The sequence below is a fragment of the Ostrea edulis genome, chromosome 6, assembly GCF_947568905.1.
Source record: "Ostrea edulis chromosome 6, xbOstEdul1.1, whole genome shotgun sequence".
NCBI classification, from domain to species: domain Eukaryota; kingdom Metazoa; phylum Mollusca; class Bivalvia; order Ostreida; family Ostreidae; genus Ostrea; species Ostrea edulis.
In genome coordinates this window covers 46,165,093-46,180,518 of record NC_079169.1, presented here as the reverse complement: position 1 = coordinate 46,180,518, position 15,426 = coordinate 46,165,093, and the positions used below count along the sequence as shown (strand labels likewise).

General features: G+C 35.3%; 1 protein-coding gene and 1 pseudogene across 1 annotated transcript; both read right to left on the bottom strand.

Moving 5' to 3' along the window:
* Positions 1-81: 81 nt before the first annotated feature.
* On the bottom strand, positions 82-3,243 carry LOC130046806 (putative nuclease HARBI1; annotated as a pseudogene).
* A 597-nt stretch (positions 3,244-3,840) lies between these two features.
* Positions 3,841-8,926, bottom strand: LOC125647925 (uncharacterized). Its single transcript, XM_048874795.2, has 4 exons — positions 8,815-8,926; positions 8,525-8,692; positions 8,129-8,417; positions 3,841-4,315 (listed from the first exon to the last, which is right to left on the bottom strand). Exons 1-4 carry the CDS (start codon positions 8,882-8,884, stop codon positions 4,261-4,263), a joined length of 582 nt encoding a protein of 193 aa, XP_048730752.2. The 5' UTR covers positions 8,885-8,926; the 3' UTR covers positions 3,841-4,260.
* Positions 8,927-15,426: the final 6,500 nt, after the last annotated feature.

Sequence of the window (15,426 nt, the reverse complement as noted above, 5' to 3'; positions counted from 1 at the left end):
GGGGACACCCCCCCCCCCCTCTTGATGAATTACACTGACAGTTTGGGGGGAAATTAATTTAAACGTATAGGTGTTACAGATAAGTTTGGTAAAATTTTAAATGCAATACGTACCTCTACCCGAAGTACGTCTGTGCGATATAATCGCGCATGCGACTTCCCTCTGGAGAATTGCACGCAACTTGGCGAGCGGTCTGGTCAAATGCGCCCATTGGCTGGTCTTGTCTGTCCATCACATCACCAGTCTCAATGCTGAGATTGTGAAGAATGACATAGGCCACGACGTACGCCACTGCCTGTTCCGGGGTAGTTCTAAAATTTACAGTTTCACATAATGACTGAAGTTACTTTAGAAATTACATACATTATATTATACATATATATGTGTGTGTGTGTGTGTGTGTGTGTGTGTGTGTGTGTGTGTGTGTGTGTGTGTCAATCTAATTAAAATTACATGTTAGATCCGCTCGCGTACTCGCATACGTACGCGAGCGGATCTAACATCTAATTTTAATTAGATTGGTGTGTGTCTGTGTGTTATGTAAGCTCACTTGCCTCAGTGTTCCATGAAGGCAGGAAAACCTTCGTTTCAAAATGCCAAAACTTTGTTCAATGAGCACTCTCGTTCGACACAGGGATGCATTAAATCTTTGATGAGTGTTTGTCTGTGGGTTTAGGTATGGTGTCCAGGGCCGTAAGTAGGGTTCTAAATCAGGGGAGGCAGGGGATTGGGGGCCGCCGATTGACTTTACGACTGAAAATGACACTTTTTAAATCCCAATTTATCATGTTTGTGTTTCATTTGTACTATGTAAAGAATCGTAATATGGTGTCAAAGACAAAGGTGCTTGTCTTCATTTTAAACATATATCCTATAATATAACATTTATATAATTTTATTTTCTTTTTTGCCAAAAAATCAGACGAGGCAGTTGCCTCGTCTGCCTCATCGGCAGTTACGGCCCTGAGTGTCATTAAAAAACGTCTGCAGGGGTATCCAGAATCGCCCAACAAAATACCATTGTGTTCACCTGAATGTACAAGTGTTTCATAATTAAATTTAATTATAATTTAAATATTTTCAATTTATTTTATCAAATAACTATTACGAAAAAATAAAAATGTTTACCTCTTTCAAACTGCCGACAAAGGGAGGATTCCCGCCAAATTCTACTGTCGTGAACAGGCCCAGCTGGCACACACACTCGTAAATTTGAAGTTGGTATCACAAACCATCTATTCATAATTTGAAACTCAAACTTTTCAAGGGGACTGATAAGTTGCAAATTTATTACATACATATATGATATTGAATATTTTCTAGTTTTGGCACTTCAACATTTGATGCTTCTAATGTAAGATGCAGATCGCAGACTTCCGTTTCATAAAAGGGGGGGGGGGGGTCACAAAAAATAATATGTGCATTTCGAATGTTCTGCATTTTTCTGTGAAATTTATACCAAAGGAGAAAGTAATAAAATACTGACCTGAACATTCAAAGAATGAAACCCCTTTCTATTCACGAAATCCGGTTCGTTTTCAGATGGAGCTATGATTCTTATAAACGTTCCATCAACGCAGCCTAGTGTGTTTGGGAATCCTGTGTTAATTTATAAATTCAAAGTTTATTTTTAAAAAAAACCCCAATGCATATAAAAAAGACAGATATTTTAACCCGGATCCCCACGGGACTTTTCATTAAGGAAACCAATGAAAATAATATGAGAGAGAGAGAGAGAGAGAGAGAGAGAGAGAGAGAGAGAGAGAGAATACGGTTACTATTGGTTGGGTTATAAATGATAAATATAGCCTAGAATACAAATATTACACCCCTACTATGTAATATTTAGAATCGAATAATTTACGCACGACCCCTTAGCACGAGTTATCCTCCCTGAATTTTGAAAAGAAAGTAGAAAAGAAAACAGAACGACTGACAACATACCGGCTATTTTGATGAACTCTTGCTTAGTCTTTCGTGCTTGTGCGTCTCTGGGAAATACAATGAATTGTTGTCGAACTCTAAGGATGGCATCCGTGACCGATCTACAGCATCTACCGACGGTGGACTCGGAAACATTGATACTATCACCTATAAGTTTGTGGTATGCGCCTGTCGCAAAGAACCTGAGGCATACAAACAGCTGCAAGAGCGGAGGTAAGGCATTGTTTTTTGTGCTGTCTATCAAAGCCCCGCCTATCAAGTCCAGTAGATACACGACTGATGCCTGCCGAAATCTATACCGCTCGAAAAGCTCATCGTCCGTGTAGGCTTCTAAAGGGTTCAGTCGGTCCCGAATAACCCTTTTTGATGGTCGATTCCGATATCTCAGAAACCTACGTCGTCTGCGATGTCTACCTGCCATATTGAATATGCTTGAGGAAAATTTTAAGGTTGCTATGAAGCTAACTTTAAATATTTGAGGATTTCCTCAAGATTATCACTTGAGGAAACCTCAAATTTATGTGGTGACGGTGACTTGAGTGTGAAGTTAAGTATTTGAGGGAAAACCTCAGAGTTGAGGCTGAGGAATGAGTTGAGTGATGTTGGTGACGGCGGGGCCGGTTAGTCCCACGCTTCCTCTTTGCACTCGAAATCAAACTTAAAATATCTTTTTCAGCCATGTTTACAAAACACAAATGCAGACGAGAGAAATTTTATTACGTAAAATCATTACATAAAATATTGCGCGAAATCACCCGAAATTAATCGTGTACTTTCTCAACTGAGTTGAGTGTGAATTTTCAGCCTCAACTGAGGTACTCCTCAGACTGTTTGGTGACGGCGAATTGAGGAAAATCTCAGTTAAGGAAACCTCAAGGATTTGAGTTGAGGGTTGAGGTTGAGGAAAAGGAAATTTTGGTGACGGCGGGGCCAGCATTATTGTACTCCCAGTCGAAAAATAAAATGTCGTCACTAGGGATATTCTTGATGGATTTACTAATTGCCCAACTCTATATTTTGTATTCCTTATAGGAGTTTTGTATTCCTTATAGATTAATCACTGTTCGTTATCTTCACCTTTTCTGTAAACAAAATGCGCAGTCTTTTCTCAGCAAATGAAGGAGAATGACAAAAGCGCCGTAATGGGACACTAATCGCATTTTTGTTTGTATGCTAGATAAAACCAAGTTAAAGGAAAGTGGAAAAAATCGCTTTATAACGTGAACTCGCGAAAGTTTCGTATCACGCAAAAAAAAAAATGTCTTTTTCAGCTACAAAAATGAGCTCAATGGGCTTTCGTACATTAATGTCAAAATTATGGAAATAACTAGATTGTAATGCAAATCCAAGCATATTTCAGTGGAATTGTCGGTTGAATTGTAAACCGCCACTGGTTCCAATATTTACACATTTTCCAGAATAAAAACATAAAGGTTTGCGAAGAGAAGTGGATAAAACTAGGCATATCCTCTTCTCTAAAGAGAATACGTGCGTACATGTATCTCCTTCATAACTCATCCACGTTTCCTTTTAGAATATAGTAGTTATGGATCATTAACCAGTCGCAGTTGCTCAGTGGTAGAGTTTTCGCTTCGTTCGAGCCCCGCTCGTATCATGGCCGCGTCAAACCTAAGACGTAAATATAGGTAGGGATTGTTCCGTCGCCAAATGCTGGGCAATTAGAAGTGAGATTGACGGGTCGACCCTTTCGGATGTGACCTTAAAAATGGAGATTCCGTGTCACAGTAGGCGTTGGCACATTAAAGAACCCTCACTGTATCGGGCGTGAGCGCTAAGTATAGGTCTAAATTTGTGGAACTTCACCTACCGCTGTTGACGTCTCGATATTAGTGAAATATTATTCGACTCGACGGGACGTCAAACAAACAATAAACATATATCAAATTCATTTATAACATACTAGTATACATTAAGCAAAATTGATTGCAGAGAAAGATAATGTCACAATGATAGTTCGATTTTCCTCTATAGTATCCATGACCCGAGCACCTATCAAAAAATTACAAAACACATGGCTACCAGTGGTGTCCGAGAAAATGGCACCGTATATAAATGTTTCTTCAATAATTTGATGAACGTAATTAATAAAAGGTAAAAACAAATTTTACTTTTGTTTTTCTGTCCGTGAATAGCATATACATGTACATGTTCATGTATTTGACATATCGTTTATAATGCTAAAAACAACAACATATAATTCATATAAAGGTAAGTTTTCTTTCAAAATATACATGGACTATGCAACTTTGTTCTTGATTAGAATACGGCCCAAAAAAAGAGAAGACAGGACGCGCCTCATTTTCCAGGATTGAAAGGCTCTACTGTTGTACGGTTCCCCTTTTTAATGAAGCTGAAAAATAAATGTACAGTAATATAAAGTTCTCTCATGAAGACATTAGTCATATATTTGGTTGTTGTTTTTTTTTTACCTCTTCATATAACATGATGTACACAATCTAAATAATCAACCTCCTATATATATATATATATATATATATACATTGTAAAAAGAATTCAGTATTTGATACAGTAATAAAAGTCAAGAAACACAAAACTCGAATAATATTTCACTGTTAGAGTGCCTCTTCAGACAGTTATAAAACATATTTGTGCCTGAAAATAACTGCGTTATATAGTCCTGCTATATAATTTCATCAGCATCATCCATTCAAAAAGTCCTTTTTAAGCGCTAAGCGTAGCTTAAGCGCTTATTGCCGTCAGTTGGATTTTGCTTTCGTCATCATGTTTCCGGTTTATCGCCACCTATAGGCGAATTTATGCATCGCTGTAGTCAAGTCGTGTTTAAAGTAGTCGTAATTTTGCAACCGATCTAGCACGGGGATAACATTCATATCTGCAGTTGCATTTTCCCCCTGGAAATACAGTTCGTTGAACAGTGAATAAAATATGTATAAAAAGGGTGATATTTTTGTCCTCATTCTTGGGGAAGGTGAGACACAGATGCAGGTCATTCTTCAGTTAAAATTCCCATTTGAATCTGCGTCTGTAATAATTAAAGTGATTCAAAATCTAAAATTGAATAAGAATATGTATATGAAATCGTTTTAGCTAGGGTGCCTTTGCATTGTTACCTTCGCATGGCGCTTAGAGGCCAGGAAAATCAATTTGCATGGTGCAATCTATAATTAGAAGCCACGTCATTAAGCTATACACGAATCAGGAGGGTTTTCCACGTGTGTTTTGGCTGCTGTTCCGACTCAGTAAAATTTTTATCCGACGCAGGAAAAATGTGTGCAACACAGTAAAAAATTAACTGATCCGCGTCCATTGTGAACGAGAAAGAATTTGTGCACGATTATGCTTTGACAGCGAAGGACAGAGATCGGTGTCTCAGAAGGATGATATTGCGTAACTGCTTACACCTTCCCCGATCATATAATTATGCAAGTCGGTCATGCAGAAATTTAGAGGATGCAACGGTGTAACTTAAGCTTACTTTATTATTTCTAAACGACCAAGATATTCTTCAGAATCATCGTCAACACAATCAAAGTTGATTTCGTGATTTAGTTTCAAAAATGAGACTAAAAATAATAGTCTTGGGACAAGGAAAAGATAAAAGGTACAACATTATATTATATTATGGAAGACAATACCCCGGTTTCAAGTATTCTAAACACTGCGTGGAATTTTACGAGGGTTGTATACTGAAATACATATGTGTTAGATAAACATTGCCATTGTGTCAAGCATGAATGTGAAATGGTTTGCGGTCCACATCACGCTACATACAACGAAAAGTAATCGTGTTTTCAATTTCTTTGTACTTCAAACAAACAATTGACAATGACAAGCATATGCTACATGTATTTCAGAACGTACAAATGATGAAGAAGGGGGAGGGGCATGGATGTACTGTCGTTGTTCCCTGTTCCCACATTTTGTTTTCGCTGAACGATCTTTTCATATATAAAAAAGATGCATTTAGTTTTTTGGTGACATGCCTCTTCATTATTTCTAACAGCGGTTTGAACATTACCGTTTGAAAATTACTTTTGTAACTTTTCAGTGCCTAGTTTGGGATTCTCATTTAGCTACATTTACATGTTGTAAATTTTGCATATTTATTGCGAGTCACTTCTGTTACGTTTTTTTTCTTCATATTAGAACTCCTACACAAGCTTCGAATCTTATGGTTTTTTGCTAAGGTTATTAGCATTTTCATATAAAGAACTGTTTTATAAAATTAAAACAATAGCAATGTGTATTATGTCTCATTCAGACAAACGGATGAGTCTCCTTTGCAATATAAATATTAGCTTTTACACAAGAAGTGTAATACACACAAGTTGATGAGTACAGCGTTTAATGTACCTGTGTACAAACTCTTGGAGTTTTTTTTTTTTTTTTTTTTTTTTTTTTTTTTTTTTTTTTTTAGATTTACGTATAACAAACAATCACTACAATTGCTAAATGTAAATCCATGCTTATATGTTAGTCTAATTCATCATCATATTTGAATTAGTATATCCTCTTGCACTAACTTTCATGTTAAAAATGAGCTATTTCCACTTTTGTTGATGACGCAGTATTCAGTTTCAAAGTAATATTGCACATGTATGATGAACATCTTTTCTAAATAACTTCCTAGATTTTGTTTTCAGTTATACATGTATTTATCGGACTTATTTGGATTCAGATTCTCTCCAACCTGATTTTGAATTGAAAATAACTTCATTATTGATTACAAAAAATAATTCCACTTTCATGGTTTGATTGCTATTTACAGATAATTATGCACTGGATTCTGTAGTACAAGTCATACAGATGCATGTTTATGTGTGTATTTAAATGATTTCTGGTAAGGTAATGAAATGGATGTAAAGCGTTTCATAATCCTGCATTATTGGTGTGTTTTGACATGTGGCATTTGTTAGTGTATGTGGTTATGTGTAATTTTCTTTTTTGTCCAGTTTGTTTGTTCCTTTCTATTATAAGTGACTTACATATATGTATCAAACTATTGATTTGCTTCATTTCAGTTGTATTCTAAAAATATTTCATACACTATTTAACTGGAACACAACAGTAAATTAGTTGCGTAATAACAATAATTGAACACTTTAAATACCGAAAACTACCATTACAACTGTTTTCACATTTTCTACTAAAAATGTTCTTCTCTATAACATCCCACCTGTAAGAGAAAACAATGCATAGTCATGTAGAGCATTTAATGATCCAGGGACCGGAGCAGAGCGGATCAGAAACCCTTGCCTTGGGAAGATGGGTGGGAGCTAAACAGGGTATAAAGTGTTCATTTGTCAAATATTTGAATAACATAGCCTTAAATGCTATTGATTGATTGTATCTTGTTTAACGTTCTTCTCAATAATTTTTAATTCATATGGAGACGTCACCAAGACCGGTGAAGGACTTCAAATTTAGGCCTATGCTCGGCGCTTACGGCCATTGATCAATGAGGGTTCTTTAGCGTGCCACACCTACTGTGACACGGGACATCCGTTTTAAAGGCCATCTCCGAGGACCCGTGACATTCACACTTGATGCCGAGAGTTTGGTGATGGAACTGTCACTACCTGTTTAACGAACTAGGTCTGTCGCGGCCGGAATTCGAACCCCGACCGCCCGCATACAGAGCGAATACTTTACCTCTGGACCACCGCAGTGGTGGTAATGCTATATTGATACTAAATTCTGATTATAGATATTTAATAAGAACAGGTGTCCTTTACCAAAATTGTAAATTTCATGATCCAAGGACAGGGTTTTAGTTTAGTGTGGGATCAAAATTATCATAGTGACCATTGTTTTAACAACATCATATAAAATTTATATTTCAACGTGTTGAAAAGTTTCAGGACATTGCTTCCAATCCATATTTGTTATTTTCTTACAGAAAATGTACTACTTAGTTATGCGAAAATAAAGAATAATGCATAAACCTTTTTTTAATGTTGTTCCTGCTCATTAACATTACATACAGAATTCATGAAGTCAGCTTAGCGCTTTACAGTACTTTCAGTACTTTGATTTATAACTATAACGAGTTTTGTGTTAACTCTTATTATTGGATATATATATGTGTGTGTGTGTGTGTGTGTGTGTGTGTGTGTGTGTGTGTGTGTGTAGATCGATAGAAAAGAAACCAAATATCGTTATTAATCTAAACGAAACATACCATATTGCAACAATGACGGAACAAATCACAACTGCAAGAAGTTCTAGAACAGAGCAGACGGGAGTCAGCCAAATTATCTTTCTGACGTCATCACAACAAGTACCAGAAGACGACCACGGCATAAGGTCGGACACCTCCCTTACATCTTGTAGTTCTATGAGTAACGTTAAATCAATCGGTACTTGACGTTTTCTTCGGACCTGTATTTGCTCCTCTAGCCGGATTACGTAGGCTTTATTCAATCCTTCAAAGTTCAACAGACTGCCATTCTTTACCACAACCCTGTTATCTGTAAATACATATTTCTATATTTAGATACAAATACCTCAAGAAAATAACGTAGTGAGTTTTATAAAGATTATGATGAAATACATTAATTAAAAGAAAGAGACATACTTTTCGTATCGAACTGAAATACTTTCTCGGTATCTGAAGGAAACATGCTCACGACCCGAATAAAGCCACCCTCCTGAAGAATGGCACTTTCAACAGTAAATACTGTTGTTCCTGTAGCTGTATTTTCAGGCAAGATTACCTTGCTGGGTAAATTGATCGAGAATTGTCCTATAAAATGTTTTGTAAAGGTTATATAACTTGTTTCTCTTAACATGTTGAGTTGATTAAATGATAGTCTGAATATAAATCCATAACATTACTCATAATAGTAATCCACGTTTTCATCTTACCATTTCCATATTTTGAAAAATACGTAATTCCAATCGCAAGTAAAAGCACCGATCGATGTGCTGAACACATCTTTTGAACGATGTCGATCTTGTATGGTTACTTTTACTGGGTAATGCCATTATATACGGCTATCATTTAAATACATTAAAATTATACATGTATGAAATTGATTTCTTTGAATAAAAAGCATTTTTACCAATTAAATGTCAATATCGTCCACTTACATGTATTATTAACGGTACAGAAGTCATATGGTGCGCTATGAATCCACTCCTTGATAAATTGAAAATTTCAATCATTAAAACACTGTATTGCACTTTAAGGAAAGGCCGTGCTTTTACGTATCCGGTTTTAAATTTTAAACACCGACTAGAAAGTTCCAGTTATAACTTCTTTGTTTGATGTTTGTAGTTTACGAGAACTGTACGAGTCAAATTTAGCATTCAAATGTGAATCTTAGATATATTTACCATGAATTATTATAGTGTGCAGTCATCACTAGCTCCAATGGTACAAAGCAATGTAATATCTACATTGAAAGGCTCATAGGCTTAAAAGGCTCATAGCTTGCAATCTAAGCCTGAACAAGTTAAAAATCATACATAGGCGTGATCCTCACAGTGGAATTCACACTGAATTTTAGGGAGTGTGTTTGGTTCAAAGAAACCCAGAATCATAAATCCTCAGAAAATCATCAGCAAAGTTGTTGAATATTTGAACTCTTCTTCACAAGTACTTTCAAGAAACAAAATTATTTGTACATGAGCTGTAGTTGCTAGAATCTACATATATGTTACACTATACTTATTTTTTCTATAAGTATGAGATAACATGTATGTAATTTTATGCATTATATGATTGATAGCCAAACAAAAAAAGAATAACACACACACCAAAAAAAATTGTGAGAAAAAGGAAGGGGAGGGGGTGCACCCCCCCCCCCCCCCACTCCTTGTGTTCTAATTGTCTGGTAGGAAAAAAATTTCAGTATGTTTTACATATATATATTGTCATATTCTGTTAATCTTGATTTTAAGACTGTATTTGCTGTTACAATTTACTATTTTCAAAGTGTGCAAAGAATAATTGTAAAACTTAAATTTAAAAATGGGGGTTTACATATTCAAGAGACCATTTTGCAAAATATCTCTGGTCAACTATGGTAAAATATGTTTTTTTGTTAACCTTAGATATAATTCTAAATATTTTTAAAGAAAAACTGACATGTAAACAATTTAGATTTTGAGAATTTTTCAAAATTGCGATATTCTGTGATTTTTTTCTGAAGGATGTGAGCAGATTAAACAGCAATTGTGTATGTTTTCAATTGAATATCTTTAAAAATTCCCTCAGTAAATGAATAGCTATTGGTTTTTATATATTATAGCTTAATATGATGTGCTTTGGTGCATATTTTTAATAAAACATGAGATAATGCATTCTTGTGTTAGAATTTGGCTTTTGCATTTGGGGGTATATGTGCTCTGTAGCACATAGTATAAAAATAAACCTGCAAAGGTATGTCTTATATGGGCTTTCTAGTTAGTTTATGAGTTATTAAAGTTATTTAAATGGAAAAAAAATTTGATTGACAGAAATTTCTAATAGTATTTACCTACCTTAATTCTTGATTTGCCATGAATTTGGCAAATTTGAGAGGAAAGAGGTTATCTGTCTTTTAATCTTTAGCATAACTGGTAAACATCCGCCTTTGCTTATTCAAGAAATAAACATCCTCGGGATAAACTGCAGCGTTTGCACACCAGGCTAAAAAAAAGCTGAATATACTTAACAACTAAAACTACATGTTAAATCTACACCACATACCCATTAACTGTACAGCTGACTTTACTAATTCGTTTGTGTTAAAATGGATTTTCATAGTCGTATTGCCTGACATATTACCAAGACATAAAAACATCGGTGACTCAATTTTCTCTGGGTGATCGATTCATCTTGGCTGTCAATGCCTCAATGTAAAACAGTATTAGACATTCAAATACACAAGAAGGAAGTAAACATTATCTTCAATTAAACAATAAAATGCTTTCTTTGTTGTTTCATCGGGTGATTGCAGAAATTAAAATTCATAACCAGATTACGCGGGTTACCCTATGTAAAAACAAAAATCTGCAATGATGCTACATGTACCCTCATCACCCGATGAAACAAAAAGAAACAAAAAGAAAGACATTTTGTTGTTTATGTTTACATGAATATGCATCGTTGTAAAATATAAAGTAAATTTAAGTGTTAAAATATCATATATTTTGACCCATTTGGTACGTTAAACGGATCTTCGAACAGCCAATGCACCCTTTGACCTTGATGACGCTCCAAATTTGGTAATGATTACACAGACAGGTGGTACTTAAAACCGGATCGAATTAGTTTGCAACAAACATACATTCATTTATTTGAAAGCAATGTCAATTTCGATAGAAATAGAAGAGAAAAGATTCAGTGAATGTAATATATCCAATGAGGACGATAAAATAATCATAACACCTGCACCGTTCATGGGTAGGATAGTAGATACGCGGTTAATGAACATGTTAGAACTGGTAAATGCACATTTTTCAGCATTTAAATCATTTAAACACCCCTGCTTGTAGTTTTAGAGCAAGTAAATATTCGATTTATTAAAGTATAAAAATATCTTTTTTTTTAAAAAAGAAATATGGTATTATTTTGAAATATCTATCGGGATATAAATACGGATTGGTCACGTGATCAAATTTCATAAAGCCCATAAAGGCTTTCATAAAGGCTTACGTAAAAAGCACGTAATAAATTTTTTATTACATACCAACCCGTATGCGTATTTATATCTCGATAGATATTTTAAAGATTATTACTAATTACTTATATTTACATTTTTGATCGATAACCATTGCTGAATTGTGTTAACAACACGTTTCCATACATTTCACATTGTTGCCGTACACAAAACTAAGTTCCATCAAATTAAGAACTGTATCAATTATTAAGACGCTGAAAAGCAGGTATATCAGCAAAAACATACATCAACTCAAGAGTATATAATTGAGAACTCTTCCTTATGTCTAAATTGATAATTGGGGGGGGGGGGGGGATTATAAAAACGTACTGCGAAAGGGGATGTGCAACGTTACAGTTTTGGTGCGCCCTTTCATATTTGAAAGTTGAAGACGCAGTTGTCGAAGACCGACTTTGAAGATATTTTGTGGACATTACGGTAACAGGAGATTGAGGTGGAGGAACATGAAGAAAGGGCAGCAGTCGTCCGGTGTAGGCAAATCATTTATAGACAGGATATAGGACGCAGATGAATCTCTGGAAAGGATGTGAAAGTGCACGAAGGTAAGGAACGGTTTTGATTTGGATTTGTAAAGATGAGCTCACTGAACGCTTCTGTTGACTCGATAAATTCTGTTATAGGTTTTCAACGACGCCTCGGATCGATGCCCCGACATAAACATGATTTGGGGTGCTTGGAAACCGGCACCACTCATGGCTGCTGTGGCAAGCAGGTAGTGCAGTGTGTAGGTCTTAATGCACTTTGACGACTTATCGGCCATAAATCCTGTGAATGACCTTTTTGCTAAAGGTCAAATGTCATCGTCTAGCAGAGGGTATAATTCCGCATCACCCATATCAAAGTTGCCAAATACACCCATTGTTAACATAACGGTGACTAGGGGTCAGTGTCGCAGATGATTTTTTTTTTTATTTTACAGAAATATTTCTAATATTGATGAAATCCCACTGCTTGGAATACAAATACAATTATAAATACATTTTGTGATGTTGATTTCATCTATTGACAGACAGATAGGTACATGTAGATGTGTATTGCCTTAGTAAAAGTAGTGCCGGTAACCTACTTTTAACAGATGTTCATACACACAGCTATGACCTCTGTTGACTCCGTATAGATATTTATACAGTGATAAATACGTATTGCTCGTAATAGTGTTATATTGGAGAAAACAGTTGAAAATGTAAAACGCTATTTTGTTTACTATTTAACTCACCTGAGCTGAAAGTTCAAGTTCGCTTCTCTGATTGCCTGTTGTCTGGCATAGTGCAGATTGAGGTTTGTTAAAATCATGACCCCTGGGGGTAGGATGAGACCACAATAGGGGATCAAAGTTTTACATAGAAATATATAGGGAAATTCTTTAAAAATCTTCTCAAGAACTACCGAACCAGAAAAGTTTACATTTACATGAAAGTTTCCTGACACAGTGCAGATTCAGGTTTGTTAAAATCATGGCCCCCAGGGGTAAGGTGGAGCCACAATAGGGTATCAAAGTTTTACATACAAATATATAGGGAACATAATTAAAATCTTCTTCGGAAGAATCATTGGGCCAAAGAAGTTCACGTTTAAATGAAAGCTTCCTGACATAGTGCAGATTCAAGTTGGTCAAAATCATGGTCCCCGAGGGTTGGTTAGGGCAACAATAGGGATCAAAGTTTTACATACAAATATATAGGGAACATAATTAAAATCTTCTTCGGAAGAATCATTGGGCCACAGAAGTTTACATTTAAATGAAAGCTTCCTGACATAGTGCAGATTCAAGTTGGTCAAAATCATGGTCCCTGAGGGTTGGTTAGGGCAACAATAGGGATCAAAGTTTTACATGCGAATATATAGGGAAAATGTTTAAATATGGGCCAATGTGACTCAAGCGAGCGACGTGGCCCAGCGGCCTCTTGTTTAATATACGATGTTGTTTTCGGTCACTCAGGCTGCGGGATAATTTGCTTACTGAAAGGAACATAGTTAATCATAGCTACACTTTGATAAACATTTCTTTGATTTTGAATGCCAATGTTCAAAATGCATTGCAGTGATTTTTTTGGGCCAAAATGCCACCGATATTCGGCTGTTTCCCCTCACAAAAATTAGCTAGTTTTCCCCAATTATATCTATGTGTTTTCCCCAATTTTTAATCTAGGGAAATTTGGCCATTTAAAAAAAAAGGTTACCGTATATTGCTGACAAAGAGTAAATACGTTTTCTTCTTCAGTTTTATTCTCCAAACCACTGCACATGCAAAAAGCTTTTGTAAAGAATATGTAAAACAATGAAGGCATCCATATAAGCAGATATGCAGCGAAGTATATAGTTTCCAGATACACATTAAGCCATATTGTTGACACTTTCATGTTTGACTGCCATTATATGTAGGGTCAGGCCAATAACAGGAAGTGGCCAACAGTATAGGGTTTTACTAAAATCCGAAAAATACAAACAGGAGAGACATTCTGGAAACTTGATTATTAATATAATATTTACAAGATTATGGGTACAATTGCTGGTGAATTAATAATTTATTATTTTCTTTATGATATTAGACAATAAGTGCTTCTTAGAAAAAGTTAATGATATTTATAGAAGGTGTGACTTCCAATACATATTTATTTTATGATTTTAAATCAGATCTGAAATAAACCTCAAACAAAAATTTGATTATTTTATGCATCTTTACCATTTTAATTTACTATGAGTGATTTTTCCCAATTTGAGGAAAATGTCGCTAATTTTTCCCCATTCAAAAGGAGGGGTGGTAGTTTGAAAAACCAAAACAAATCACTGCATTGTAATTCGATATTTCCAAGAGTCATTTAAACTCTAAATGACAGGTTCAATTTACATGCGTGTTACAGATATCACAATTGTTTGTTATGTAATGCTAGTGCATTTGTCTTCAAATTAATGGTAAGGACAAATGATTTCTCCGCATTTATTTCATAAGAAACTGCAAATACTTACAAGTATGCAAGAAAAGGGTTTTTATGCCCCCGAGATCGAAGAATCGGGGGGCATATTGTTTTTGTCCTGTCTGTCATTCTGTCTGAAACTTTAACCTTGCTAATAACTTTTGAACAGTAAGTGATAGAGCTTTGATATTTCACATGAGTATTCCTTGTGACAAGACCTTTCCGTGGGTACCAACATCTTTGACCCCGTGACCTTGGAGTTTGACCTACTTTTTGAAAACTTTAACCTTGCAAATAACTTTTGAACAGTAAGAGATAGAGGTTTGATACTTCACATGAGTATTCCTTGTTACAAGACCTTTCCGTTGGTATTGAACCTTTTGACCTTGACATTTGACCTACTTTTTTTTTTTTATTACATTGGTCATAACTTCTAAATGGTAAATATTAGAGCTTTCATATTGTACATGAGCATTTCTGTTGACAAGATCTTTCTACTGGTACCAAGATATTTGCCCTTGTGACCTTGGCCATCTTCGGAATTGGCCATTATCAGCGGCATTTGTGTTTCACAAACACATTTTGTTTGGTTTTTTTTTTTTTTTTTTTTTGTTTGTTTGCATTTTTGTTTAAATTATCTAAACTTTCAGAATGTTGCATTGGTATACAATAAATATTTGGTAATTTTGAGCAAAGCATAATGTTTTAAAATGTGATTTTATTTGTTTCTCATTCCCTATATATTACTATCGGAGATGTGCACTGGTCGAGTCCACCTAGAAAAATCACTCAGGTGTGACAATCACATTTGGGGTATATCCGGGTAGAGTAAATTAGGCTACCTGAGAGAAATATGGCTCATGTTCTTATTCGTTTCACTCAAACGAACATAAAAC